General features: G+C 26.6%; 2 protein-coding genes across 6 annotated transcripts; one reads left to right on the top strand and one right to left on the bottom strand.

Moving 5' to 3' along the window:
* Positions 1 to 2,786: 2,786 nt before the first annotated feature.
* On the top strand, positions 2,787 to 6,320 carry LOC100779415 (protein YABBY 8). 3 transcript variants are annotated; one of them, XM_006581444.4, is made up of 8 exons: positions 2,787 to 3,122; positions 3,491 to 3,532; positions 3,640 to 3,774; positions 4,020 to 4,146; positions 4,263 to 4,311; positions 4,388 to 4,463; positions 4,733 to 4,840; positions 5,939 to 6,320. In XM_006581444.4, exons 2-8 carry the CDS (start codon positions 3,530 to 3,532, stop codon positions 6,014 to 6,016), a joined length of 576 nt encoding a protein of 191 aa, XP_006581507.1. In that variant the 5' UTR covers positions 2,787 to 3,122; positions 3,491 to 3,529; the 3' UTR covers positions 6,017 to 6,320. The 3 variants fall into 3 exon arrangements, with proteins under 3 accessions (XP_006581507.1, XP_006581506.1, NP_001344732.1); XM_006581443.4 differs by lacking the exon at positions 2,787 to 3,122 and adding an exon at positions 3,194 to 3,290; NM_001357803.1 differs by lacking the exon at positions 2,787 to 3,122 and having other exon boundaries at positions 3,309 to 3,532; positions 5,939 to 6,309.
* Positions 6,321 to 11,253: 4,933 nt separating this feature from the next.
* Positions 11,254 to 12,479, bottom strand: LOC100500450 (DNA-directed RNA polymerase subunit 10-like protein). 3 transcript variants are annotated; one of them, NM_001349797.1, is made up of 5 exons: positions 12,333 to 12,357; positions 12,155 to 12,236; positions 11,960 to 12,018; positions 11,692 to 11,786; positions 11,254 to 11,606 (listed from the first exon to the last, which is right to left on the bottom strand). In NM_001349797.1, the coding sequence occupies exons 2-5, from the start codon at positions 12,188 to 12,190 to the stop codon at positions 11,581 to 11,583; spliced, it is 216 nt and encodes a 71-aa protein (NP_001336726.1). In that variant the 5' UTR covers positions 12,191 to 12,236; positions 12,333 to 12,357; the 3' UTR covers positions 11,254 to 11,580. The 3 variants fall into 3 exon arrangements, with proteins under 3 accessions (NP_001336726.1, NP_001336725.1, XP_040871905.1); XM_041015971.1 differs by having other exon boundaries at positions 11,346 to 11,606; positions 12,155 to 12,233; positions 12,333 to 12,479; NM_001349796.1 differs by having other exon boundaries at positions 12,155 to 12,357.
* Positions 12,480 to 14,943: the final 2,464 nt, after the last annotated feature.

The following is a 14,943-nucleotide window of genomic DNA, read 5'->3' as shown; positions in this document are numbered from 1 at the left end:
AAACAAATTCAATTTCTTCATTATTTTTTATTTAAATCCCTTGAATTATCTTTCTACTCAACGTTTTCATGATTGTTCTCAATTAAAATCTCTTAATACTTTTGGTGAAAGCTCATTAATGAAAATATTAAATTTCACTAAAAATATATTAAAAAAAACACTCAATTTTCCCTCCTGAAATGGTATTTTACAAATTTGTTTAAAGTTTTTCAAATTTCTATAAATTTCCGAGTTCTAAACTTTAAAGTCTTTTCATATAGAAAATCATAAAATCTCAAATGCTTGATAAAAAGGAAATTGAAAGTACTAGATGGGTAAAAAATGGGGGAACCAATTTTATTTGATTTTGTATATATATAACTAGGAGGTGTGATTCCCCTCCCACTCTATGTCCAAGCCAGAGATTTAACCGTAAATTTTGGTTAAGTGATTTAATTATTGAACTACTCGTGCTTATAATTTTTGGTAAATTTATTTGATTTTAAAAATTAATAGACTTAACTTACTCAAAAGAGGCTTAGAAGATTAAAATGTATATAGTCAAAATTAAAAAGGTTAAAATTATAGTTAAACCTTAATTTTGTAATCAATATTTATAAGTGTATTTTGTCTTCTAAAATGTATCTCTCGCTTTAAAAGAGACAAATTATAATTTTAAAGGATAAAATTGATTTTAATAACATTTTTAACCATTTATAAGTGTATTTGGTAAGTCAATTTTAATTCATTTATAATTAATTTAAGAAATTTATAAGGTTGTTTAACTAAAATAAAAAGTATTTTCTGTAAAAAAAAAAAAAACGAAATAAAACTATTCAGTAACAAATTTACCTCACTAACTTATAATATTTTTTCACATGTTACTTAAGTATATATAGCTTATAAATTATTGTTACTTTCTTTTCTATAAATTTTTACTCTTAACACTTAAACAAAATCCCTCATTTATTACTTTATTTAACAGTATACTGTTTATTTTAATAAAATTTATCTTTTATTATCACATTATTATTTTTAAATTGTTTCGGTATTTATACTATTTATTTAAATTTTTATACAAAAATATTTTATTTTTTAGCAGAAATTAAAAGATTTTATATTTTTCAAATAAAAACCTAAAACTATTATTATCCTAATTTTGTGGGGATGTGAATTGTGAGAATCTTTTGCCGTAAATAAGATAGTAGTATTAATTTACAGCATTGTCCATGTATATTCTAACCCGTCTAAAGCACAACCACACTATCATTGAACCAAATCTCTTTCTGAATGAAAGTAAGGAGTAGGTGGAAACTTTCGATCCGACTTCAATGGACAACAATGACACCTCATCGTATCACTACAAGGTTTAATGATCTGATATTTGACTCACTCATTTTAGTTCAAATTTCAAGACTTCAAATACTTGGTCCCTTTCTTGATGTTTAACTACTACATCCCCACAATTATGAGATACCCTTTTCGGTTCTGATGCATGTGTGCGCATGCTAAAAAGCTCAATTTACTCTCTTGCTTTCATGCCATGAAAATGGTGCTTAGCTTTACGCTTAATTAGTTTTCACTGCAGGTTCATTTAGAAAGTAAAAGTTTCCGTGTGTCAAGGGCTCCAAGCATTCCTTATGCGCAATAATGAACTAGTACAAAATAAAAGGCAACCTTGATAGCAAAATATTGCTGCTTTTTTGGGAAATCAGAACCCCAAACTTTTCATGAGATGTATAATTAAATCATTTTATTCTGTGGATTCGTTCCATTTCCACGAAAAAGGTTTGCCAAAACTCATAGTGGTGAGTTACAAATCAACTTAAAGTTAGAGTGAGTGCATGTAAATGCAATGAATGAACAGAAAACAAACAAGATTGCCTTGAGACAAAATCTTTAAGGCAGAAAAGGCCAAAAAGTAAACTATAGAGGGTAGGGTGCTAAGAAAAAATGAGACTATAATTACAAGGAGACAAAAACATCTCTATAGGTTAATTAAAAAATTGGCTTAAAAAATAATGCAGCTATTGCTATATATAAGAGAAGCATATCTTCATTCTTCCTACCTACCACACAGCTTCCGTTCATTTTGCTTGTAGAACATGGCCATTGATGACTACATATAAAGATTTTCAAAAAGTCTGTTCTTTGTGGAAAAAAAAAAAAAACTAGTCCTTGTCACCCCACATGTAAGACTAGGCCTACAGGAATAGGTTTACCAAAGTTAGTTGTCTGCAATAACGTTGTAAGGGCAATTTTCTTATTAAAATGCATTGAATTTCATGAAACAAAATCTAATCCATTTTGAGATATGTTGAATCAATTCTTTGTCAATCTCCTATTTACCAAAAAAATCTTTGTCAATATCCTGATAATTAGTTTTCCACCTTGCACTTCCAAAGTCTATTGATATTTCAAGGTACATAGTATACAGTATTTATTAAAGTTTTTAAAAACTGGTCTCCGACTATAATTTTGGCTGCAACTTTAAGGTTTTTAGGTTGTCCACAATCGCAATGCAATTGTGATTGTGACCATATTTGTCTACAATTTTCTACAATATCAAATAATGTAATGAAATAGCAATTGCGACTGCTATTTAAAATCTCGTTTATATTAGTGTTTCATTTTGGTGAATGACTACTTGACCCTTTATTCTAGGAAACTCTAAGTTAAATTCATGTGCTGTCACATGGAAGGGAGTTAAAGAAACAGCAGAAAAAGCTTGAATGAAATCAATACGTGGTTAATACAGAATCTTAGCTCAAAGTGAAACAAAAATAGATGGGAAGTGACAAATGCCAAGAGAGAGCACAGAAAGAGGGGAGCATCCTCTTTCATTGGTCAATTTCTTTTGCTGTCATTCAGGAAAGACAAATCCATAAGATGCCTCATTGCCCTCTCTTTGTGCCTTTGTGGAAACTCACACTTCCCTCAACAATGGAAACTTTTTCTGCACTTTCATTTTCATCTTGGACAGAGAGAGGGCTTGGAGAGGTATAGCAGTGTCAATAAAAGAGAAAACAACACTTGAAACAAACTAGTACTTTTGTCATTCTGCAAAGCACCATGAGAACTTTGGGCCACTGCAACCCTTTGGAGAAGAAATTGCCAGTGATAACTAATGTTCATGCAAATAGGTAAAATTATCATAAACCCTCTTCTGAAGGGTGTGGCTGTAATTTGACGCCCTAGACAAGACTTGAAAAAAAAATAATTAAACTCTCCCCATCCTTAACGTCAATGTTGTTGGAGTGCTATCCGGCAATGAAAACCACCTTAAGCACCCCATTCCACAAATCATTAAAGTAAGATGATGATTGATTATGAGTGTCCATCTTCAACTATATATAAATGCTTCCTAGCTTGTGTCAAAAGAGCTACTACACCTTCATCTCTCTATCTCTTCTTTTTCTTCCACTATAACACACACACACTCTCACAAATTAATTCAGACATATAGACACCAATGTCTACACTGACCCGTCTTTTTGATCTTCCGGAACAGATATGTTACATACAATGTGGATTCTGTAACACTATTTTAATGGTAATGAACTCTTTGCACTTGTTTGAGTTCATGTGGTTTCTATTTTTTAATTCCACTTTCCGTATTTCATTTTTTTTTTCTGTTTTCAATTCAACTATGAGATGCAGGTAAGTGTTCCATGCAGCAGTTTGTCGATGGTGGTGACAGTAAGATGCGGGCACTGCACAAACCTCCTTTCTGTTAATATGTTGAAAGCTTCTTTTATCCCTTTCCACCTCTTAGCATCTCTTAGTCATCTTGAGGTGATAAGTTATTACCTTTCAATTTCTATGTTTATTTCCTTTGTGTTGTTCAAGTGAGTCCAATGACCCACATACTTATTTTTAGTTAGTTTATTTTTAATTTTATCGACAAATGTTAATGGTTAATTTCTCTTAATCACCCAATTAACCTTATATGTCCTTATTTTTAATTAGGTAGCTAGGTGTTTTTATCATTTATTGGATTTTTAACTCAAAATGCATTTGTGATTGTCTCCGCTCTCCAGCCAAAAGAAAGTAGTCCAGAAGAAGATGCTAACAAGACTTTGAACAGTCACAGTGCATCCATGATGACCTATTCTGATTGTGAGGAAGAGGATATAATTCCAATGAGTCATCATGTTGTGAATAAACGTATGTAAGGCAATAGTTACTTTAAGAATGAGATGAGTTATTATTGAGTTTGAAGCAAGTTTTGTGCACTCATACAGTTTCCTCATAATTTTTTTTTATGCATGGATTGTATACAGCCCCAGAGAAGAGACAGCGAACACCATCAGCTTATAACTGCTTCATCAAGTAATGATTCAATAAACAGGTTTGTATAGAACTAGTTAAACTTTTTTGAATTTTAATGAGTATTAGTTTACTGCAGGGAGGAGATTAAAAGGCTAAAGGCTGAAAATCCTGAAATGACCCACAAGGAAGCTTTTAGTACAGCTGCAAAAAATGTAAAGTCCAATTTTTTAAGTTATTAATTCAACTTATTTACATATTAGACGGTCTTTAAACTTGTTTGGATACAAGATTAGAAGTGTTCTTGAGAACTTCTTTACTAAAAAAAGTTTTATATTTTTAGGAGAGGAGCTCTCAAAAGCACATCTAGCTTATATTCAAATAGACCTATTCAAATAGACCTTTTATAAGATTGGTAAAATTATTGGATAAAGAAGAAGGTAATTTTCTTAAGTTTTATCTTAAAAAATTTTGTCATTTTCAGTGGGCCAATTTCCCCCAAACTCAGTGGTGCAAAGGAGATGAAGAGAGGTGTAGCCAGACAGAAAAACTTGTTGATCTTGACTCACTAGTGGACCCTGCTGATGCTGAGGTAAGAGCATAATTATTTGAATAATTCGGAAATTTCTTTATTTAAGACAGAAGGTTATCTTATAACACAAACAGATTACTGATTAAAACTTGTTATTAGTAGGAGATTCTTTGGTTTGGCACAATTGGAAGATTTAGATATTTTTTTAGAGAAAAAATAATCTAATATTTTCTCAAACAAAAAATTATATAAGTTTTATTGAAAATGATAATAACAAATTAAAAATAGTAAAATTTAAAAGGATAAGTAGGTAAAATTAATATCAATTTATTCTTTTTTTATCTTTTACAGTTATTCATATTCATCTTATTAAAAAAATTATCTTGTGGAGACAATATTTATTTTTTATGAGAATAAAAAAATATTTATTCAATATATTCAAATAAAAAAAATTACTTTGTGGAGAAAATTTCCCCCATTACACATAATGTACATCCGCCATTGTTTGGCACCGTGTGCATCTATCTTTAGTATTGCATGTCCCTTTCTTTATATCACAGGAAAAATAGAAGTAGGCTTCATTCATTCAATGGCAAAGACTTATCCTCGTGGTCATGGCCAATCAATGTGACATTGAGACATTAAACCATTATTAGAAATTATTGTAGATTCTAAAAAAATTTAAATTTATAGTCAGTAATAGTATTGCATGTCCCTTTCTTTTATATCACGAGAAAAATAGAAGTAGGCTCCATTCATTAAACCATTATTAGAAATTAGTGTAGATTCTCAAAAAATTATAATCAGTATTTGATGTTGATTAACATGGTGTTCTCAAAAAATGTAGAGCTCCCATTAAAGATTTACTACGTGCTAGAATAATGAGACAAGATGAAATTTGACAAAAGAGGACCTAAAGTAGCAATGACACTAAAAGTAAATAAGACAACCCGGTAACACTAACACAAAATTACAATCTTGGTATTCTTGTAATGTAATGTCTGTAGCTAGTCAATTTCCTGGCACTGCCCTTAATTTGTGTCAACTTTTCTGGAGTAATGTAGATGTACTTCCCATACTACTTTAAGCCTACTCTTCTTTCTATAGTAATTCACCATTGTAATGAGTGTGTCACTTCATGTGTAAAACTTTTTTCAGGTCAATGAAGAAGTTCAAGGTTTCCGTGGAAGAAAGGTGCCAAGAAATTCCATCTTGGAAACGACACAGTTTGAATGAAGAAAGCTCAGCATATGTGACATAACTAGCTATATTACTATTTTCTGTCTTTATGGTTTCCACTAAATCATTTTCCTAATTAAGAAAAGATGCTCTTGGTAATGAAAACGAATTAAGTAGGGTTGAGACTTGAGAGCTGACAATTTGAGACTTTAGGAAGTGCTTTACAATTGATACTTTTATCTGACACCTTTCCTTTCCAGCATACCAGTTCCTTTAACTAGTCTTCAGGACCACAAATGTTCTTTCTTTTGTTTTTATGTTTTTGGTTTTCATAAATGTTCATTTGTTAAGTGTTCCTTGATGTTAATTCTCAAACTCTGTGCATGTTATTAAGGGCAAGGTAACAGATGATGGCTACAGATTTTCGTGATAGATAAACATGCATCACATCATATTACTACAGAATCTGATTTTCTAGTGATTTTAATTCCCTCGAAATTAGGTTCAACCTACTCCTAATTATTAATTTAGGAGCAAGATTATCTTTATCTGTAGTCGCTAGTCACGTAATAGTACACAAAATGCGTTTGGGACAAGTGGAGTAACAATCAATGCAAGTGGGATATCAGTTGAAATATGAAAATTTAAGACTTTCTATTATAAATTATGTTCAATGATATGTTACATCAACAACTTTGAGCTGGAAATTTAAGGCTTATAATTTATGGGATATCAATTGAAATTGGTAAATAAAAAAAATCCTTTTATTCAAATTTCTCAACAACTTTTCCTTTCAGCCTTTTCCTCAACAACTTATACAATTAGACTTTGAATGTGCGTTGCACGAGTTTTTTAAAATTATATATATATATTTAGTTTTTTATATAAATAAATACAATAATTTCTAAATATTTTATACAATAATTTGATTAATTATATTTTTAATTGAGTTAATTTTATCTTAAAAATTAAGTATATTAAAATTTATTGTTTTGTTCATTCAAGTAATTATGATAATGCAATATATTTTGAAAAATAAATGTACATAAATAAAATATTCATTTAAATGTTTTTAGTAGTGAAGCAAATATGTAAATATTAAAATTAAAAAATAATGTTAAATACTATATTTTTAATGAACACATGTTTTCTTTAAATTTATTAAGTCTTTTGAATTTCATTATAATTTTTTTTTCTCCAAGTAATAATAGTAATGCAATATCAATATGAAACATAGAAGTTAAAGAATAATAAATTTTATATATATAATATACAATATGTATTTAAATTAGAGTGTACATTTATGATAAAAATTGAAATATTTTTTAAATTTGTTGAAATAGTATGAATTGTATTAAATAGATATGATCGTTGATTATTTTTAAAACTATAATTTTAATTATTTTAAATATATTAGTTTTGTGTAATATTTTTAAAGTTTTGAAATTTTAATTAATTAACCTCACTTTGACGTAATATAAATTAAATAATCTCAATTTAATAATAATAATAAATATTATTATTATTATTATTATTTATTTTTCCTTAGTTTTAGTTTTATTTTCATTGCATACTAATTTTCAAGTTATTTATAAAAGTAATTATATGTTTCAAATTTTCACTATTCTTTTTGACATATTTAATAACTTATGAAAGATGTCACCAATTATTTTTATTTATTATTAATTTTTAATATGTTATTAACTATTACATTTTATCTTTTTCTTTGTAATAATAATTATATTGTTGCATACATTACCTCTCTCAAATTAATAATATTTAATTGATGTTTATTATCTTTAATGGTTTAAGTGTATAAGGATATTAAATTGTAATTTCTTATGATTGACCTTTATAAATAACGGTTGTATTATTACTATTATTATTGTTATTATTATTATTAATATTATGTAATGTTTATTATCAAATTAATTAATTAAATTATTTATTTTAATTTTTAGCATATATTTCAAAACTAAAAAGATTATTATGAAATTGACTGAGTTAATGATAATTATTAAATTATTTACACTGATAGCATGTATTTTAAATAAAATAAATTAGTCAATTGATAGTTAAAAATTATCATTCGACAATTGATTTGAGTAGGAAAAATAAAAATTTGTAAGAGAATTATTTAAAATATGATTGATAAAAAAATAAAAATTATCATAATAATAGAATCTCTTTGTGACTTCTTGAACAAATATAATGTAAAACTAAGATTTCTAATAAGTACAATAGTTACAAAGGAAAAAACATGAAACATATATAAAAAAACCTGAACAATAATAATAATTAAAACTTATAATAGCATAACACTAAAATGAAGAAGAAGAAGAAAAAACAAACGATTCTTGCAAAGAAAAAAGATAAAATAATGAAAGATAAAATGAAAGATGATTGATGTAAGAACCTTCTAATAAAAACATGATATTAATTTAAATATTTATTCAATTTCACAAAAATTATTTAAAGAAAAAATTAGACCTAAAATCAAAATATAAATATAAAAAACACTAAAAATAAAAATTTAAACAAACTTAATTTTTTTTATCAATGATGAATATGGATCCACATTATACCTTTCCAATCTAAAAGAGTTAAATTTTTTGTCTTGATGATGGTCGATAACATGTTCAAAGTATCCTTTCATACATAAACATGAAGAATAAAATAAATAATATTATATCAAAACATATAATAACATAATAATAAAATGAAGAAAAAAAATAGTAGAGTGATACTTGCAAAAAAAAAATAATGATAAAAGACAAAAAGTAAGATAATATGGTCTTCAATTTTCACTCGTCATTCCTCATAAAATATAATGGATAAATGATTTATATAAAAACTTTTTAATAAAAACATACATTGATTTAAATGTTTATTCAATCTCACAAAAATCATTCAAAGAAACAGTTAGACATAAAATTAAAATATAAATATAAGTAATATTAAAAAAAAATTTAAACACATAAATTTTCATCAATTATGAATATAGATAGAAAGCACACTGGAAAGAAATTGAGCTGATGTTTACAATTCTTTGAAATAAATTTTATATAGAAAATGAAATCACCAATTTGATAATAAATGTGAAAACGGTAATATAGCTTTAATCATAATCAATTACTATAAATATTATTAATTTTAAAAATAATTTTATTATTAAAAGCTTTAAATGATAGTAAATTTTTATAAAGAACCAATTAAAAAAGGCAAGAAATAAATAATATATTATACTATTTTAATATATAATAGTAATAATGTCTACTAATTTATTATATACAATAATAATGTCTTAGACAATTTTAATATATATTATTTTACTGTATATAATATTATAAATATTTTTAGTTATTTTGTGAAATATATATTTTAATGTACCTTATTTTTCAAAAAAATAAAATTAAGCATAGTCAAATATTATTTAATTTACTATTGATGTGAAAATTATTATTTAAAATAATATCAAAATTATATAATTATGGTTAATATATTTAAAAGACTATGGATGAATTTAATTGAAAATTATATTTCACAATTAAGTTAACTTGAAGTTTAGATTTATTTATTTGTTTATTTATTTTACATAAAATTCAATCTTAAAACTCATTCATGTATATATAATGAATTCCTATCCATCTTTTTTAATATGCCCTTAAATCTTATTGGTATTCATTGTGTAACTTCAATGTGGTATTAGAATAATCTAAAATATAATTAATTTTTTTAATCATTGAACAAAGAATTATTTTAGAAAATATAATTTAAAATTAAAAATAATTTTAACTTTATCATACCATAAATTTTGTAACATATTTTTACATGTGATTATTTTTATATAAAAGAGAAGTTAGTAATATTTATTATTTAATTATTACATTTATATTTTTTTTAAAAAATATTTTATAAAATAAAATTTACAATAAAAATAATATAAAAATTCTTATATTTATATTAACTATTAGTCTTCTATAATTAATTTATATTTATCTAATTAGTTCTAATTTAAGTAATTAACATTGAATATAACTATTAATAATTTTTTTAATTATATATATATATATATCTAATTTGTATATTTTTTTATTTTCATATTATATTATATTATTTTATAAATTTAAAGTCGTCAATTTAATTTATTATTTTTTCATAAATATATTTTAAAATAACTAATTATAAAAATAAATAAATTTGTGCATAAATAGTAATATTAAATTAGTGTAAATTTTTATATTTATTTTAATTAATATTTTTTCCTTCATATTAATTGAATATGTAAAATTAAATATTACAAATTATTTAAATTATTATTAATGTGAAAAATTATTGATTTTATTAAAATATATCAACGACTATTAATTACACCACTTTGAATTAATATAGTGACATAAAATTTAAAATCCTTTCATTTTTTCAAATAATTAATTGACATGATAATATAATATTAAAAAAGTCAACTTATGCTCTTATTCAAAATTTTACTAAAGTAACAGCATGATATTGACGAATTCAACTTTTATATATTATAAATAGATAGATATTTTTTTGGTAATTTATTATGCAAATGCAAATTCTCTAATCCTATTAGTTTGAGAATAAAACCCACATATTTAATGAAAGTCACATAAGCTTCATCCAATGAAAATATATAAAAATGAATGTGTTACGTAAACTTCCAAGAATGTGAAGATGGTTTTTTAACATGGAGAAACTAGTGTAAAACACGAAAGGACGATAAACCAAAAGTGGGGAATAACCATGAATTTTTTATGTGCCAATTGAACAGTATAAAATTGCTAACTTGTATGTATCACTTTTTATAGGCTTTAGAAATCAGCGTTGTCAATGATGGATGGCGTAATAATGAAATATGGCAACAGGCTAAAATTCCATTACAGCCTATGACACCGCCATAGCAGGCCTCCCTTCACAAATTGCCTATGGCAGTTGGCAAATAATCTGCCATGCCGAATCATGCTAAATCTTAATTAATATTTAATGATGACATTTAATTTTAAAAATCATGAAAATTATATAATTTCAAAAGAACAGCAAAGAAACAGCATGATAAGGAATAACAGAAAAGTCATATCCCTGTATCCTCCTATTACCTTTTATGATAAATATTAAATAAAAAGTAAAAACATTTATTGTCCTGGAAGTATAAAACATATTTAAAACTTACCATAAAAAGTAGGAGGAGGATTTGCAGGAAAATATAGTAGAAGGATTAAGAATTATTCATATGCATTGTACAATTTAAATTACAACAAGCAGAGTAAGTCAGGTAGCAATATTCCTAATATAAATTAAGGACATGCATTGGTGTCAATGTCGACATTCTAAAACAATCAGATTTTTAAAAATACCAGTCAGATTATTCAAAAGTTTGGTCTGTCATATCATATCATTATATGAGATATTAACATAAGCTGTGTCTTTTCATAGCTCCTCAGAACTGATAACAAACACACTTGACCTGAACCAGCACACAAACATGACCTGCTTGTACCAAAGCAATTCATAAAAGAAAAGAAAAATTGATGCATTGCCATAGGGCATGGAATACAACAGAAGCATCTTGGTCATCTGTTATTCCTCAAGCCTTCTTCTTAATTGAGATCAGACTTGTCCAAAGCTGCAACCAAAAGTATAATTAGTTAAGACAGAATGATATTAGAAAATTCACACAGAAAAAGAACAATAGAAAGAACAAAACTTACTATTGTAATTGAGCAACTTCTCAATGAGATCAACGTGGGTCATAAGCATGCGCCTACAACAATACCGAACCAGTCCCAATGCATCCAGTGCATCTCTGGAATCCATTATTATGTTAATACACCAATATTAAAACTGATATTAGGGAATCAAGTGTATACACAAAATAGTAGCCTATATCCCATAAGAATTGAAAATATTTTATTAATCTTAAAAAAATAATTGAAAAAAGAAACCAAAAGAGACAGAGAGAGGGTTTAGGGTACAGACCCTTCACTGTAATCTGCCTGGAGAAGGTCCAAATAGGTATCCCATTTGTTTCCAATTACCTAAATCGGAGAAAAGGAATGAAATTAAGAACTAATTCAACAAAACCCTAAAAGTGTAAAAGAGGCCCAAACTTATTTATTTATAATTCAGCGCGAATAGAGTGAAAAGAGGAAGAAAGAGAGTAAATGGGAATACCTTTCCACAGGTAAAACAACGAACGGGGATGATCATCTTCTCCCTCTTCTCAGCTCAGTACTCACAACAAAACCACGCCCTTCTTTATATTGTTTTTTAAGATGTAAGAAAAGAATTAACAGAGAAGAAGAAAGAAGCGAAGAAAATGACGAAATAGAAAGAAGATAACCGAACTCACTCTAATAAATGTGCTTGCGGCCGTTGAGGTTATTTCATGAACAAAACGGCTTTGAAGATCTTTGCTATTCACAACTAAATGGGCCGCTTCATGACCCCAGGGTAGCCCACAGTAGGCAGCTTAACTTTTTTGGACTCTTCCATAAGGGGATTAGTCTTCCATTCTGCACTGCACTAAGCAATTAAAGTGAAATAACTAAATTATCCTTCACTTAAAATTGAATACACCCGTCCCATTCCCTCTCCCAACTAAATTATCCTTCACTTAAAATTGAATACACCCTTCTCATTCCCTCTCTCATGACACAACATTCATTTATGGATTCCTGTTGTGCCACTACAAGTCTCTCTCTTTAGTTCATCTTCACCATTATATGATGTTGCATCTCGTTGTCGTCGTCATTATTCCTATCTCTCCAAATATATGTTTGTTTTTTAATACGTTAAACCTATATGGATTACTAATCCGTATAATCTATATGAAACATGGATTGTCAATTCGTATCATCCTTACGGATTGTCAATCTATATAAGTTATATGAATTCTCAATCCTTATTTTTGTTTATTTTCAATTATTTAATAATTTATTATTATTTAAAAATCAATATTTAAATTTTGTTGGTATTTAATTATTTTATAAATAAGTATTGTTGTTTATTTTAAATATTTTTTATTTAATTAACTATTTTTGTTTAGTTTAATTTATTTTTTAAAAAAATTGTTATTTAATAAATAATTCATTTAATAATTTTGTTTATTTAAAAATGAATGTATAATTTTTTTGTTATTTTATTATTTTATAAATAACTATTTTAATACATTTATATATTTAAAATAGTTATTTATAAAAATTTTAAATAACAAAAATTCCAAATTTGCATAATGTATGTATTTTAGAATTTAGTTAAACAAAAAAGGTAATCTTGTATATGACAAATGTCTTTATAAATATTATTACATTAATAGTATTAAATATTTATATAAATAGTGTTTGGAATTATAAAAATGAATTTCTTCATTTATTTATAAATATTTAAAAGTATTAAACTAGTTATTTATAAAATAATGAAATATTTATTTATTAGAAAAAAAATATATACTTTCATTTTGATCATATATTTTAGTTTGTTAGAATTTGTGATGTGAAGTATAAAAATTTTTAAAAAATGAATTTCTACATTGGTTTATGAATATATAAAAGTATTAATTTAGTTATTTATAAAGTAATTAAATATTTATTTATAAATTATTTTAAATTAAATTGTAGTTTGATTTTGATGATGCATTTTACTTTGCTACATTAATCATTTAATGTTAATTTAAATTTTTTTATTACATTTGTTAAAATATACTACATTTAATAATACTGTAGGATTTTAAAAGATTTATTAGTGAGTTTGTTAGTTAGTTTTTGAGTAATATAATAAAAAAGATTGTTATGAAATATGAAACTCAATTACTTGAACAATGACATTAATTGATATTAATGCGTAAATTTGTAGATTATGGTTAGAATGAGAGAATTGCATCGGACTTTAGGTAGAATTTTAGGAAGAACCTTAGGTAGACAACTTGTTAATGATGAGGAAGAAGCCCTTCAGTATCGAAGGCCGACAACATCTGCACGTAGACAACGAGCAACTGCAGTTGTTACTGAAGATGTTGAGCATATGAATTATGCTGCTGATGAGATTCATAAAGAGTCATATGAGTTAGTTACGGATCATGTAGGTGCTGATACAGAGGATTTTCCAGGTAGGTCACATGATACATCAGTGTTGACGTCATATGTTGATAATGTGACAGCCAAAGTTTGGGCATGAGAAATAGTTATTTGTTTAATTATATCATATTTGAGCATTTATTTATCATTTTAATTTAACTAATTAATTTTAATTATTTGCAGGAACGTATTGAGCTGAAGTTAGTCTCCTATGAAAGGAAAGTAACAAAAATTTGGAAGGCTTGCACCTAAGATTGAAGGCATAATGGCTACTACAGGATTAAGTTCTATGATTATATGTTTGTTGGAGACAAATGATAGGGGACTTTTATTTTCTTTTGTGTAAAGGTGGTACAAAGAAACTAGTAGTTTTCATCTACCAATAGGAGAGTTGACTGTAACCCTCGATGATGTGGCATCCTTATTACATTTGTCCATTACAGGTGCCTTCCATACCTTTGATGCTATTGATGTAGAGGAAGTTATTGACTTCTTAGTTGAGTTGCTTGAAGTCAGTAGAAAAGGAGCTAAAGATGAGACTGAGCAATGCAGAGGGGCATATGTTCGCTTAGCATGGTTGCGAGACAATTACCATATCAAATGTGACGTAAGACAGTGGACTGTAGCAGCTTGCGCATATTTATTGCATCTAGTAGGTTGCACACTCTTTGCTAACAAGAGTGCCACACACATCAATGTGGCATTCTTGAATGCATTTCGTGACCTTAACCAAACTTAAGGCTATTCATGGGGAGCGGCTGTACTGATCCATATGTATGACAATCTAAATGTTGCGTCTAAGCATATGACAAAACATTTTGCAAGATATATCACTCTGTTACAGGTAATTATAATTATTTTTGTCATTGTTATATGTGTTAAACTTTA

This window comes from Glycine max, chromosome 6 (assembly GCF_000004515.6).
Source record: "Glycine max cultivar Williams 82 chromosome 6, Glycine_max_v4.0, whole genome shotgun sequence".
NCBI classification, from domain to species: domain Eukaryota; kingdom Viridiplantae; phylum Streptophyta; class Magnoliopsida; order Fabales; family Fabaceae; genus Glycine; species Glycine max.
This window is presented reverse-complemented; position numbering and strand designations above follow the sequence as displayed.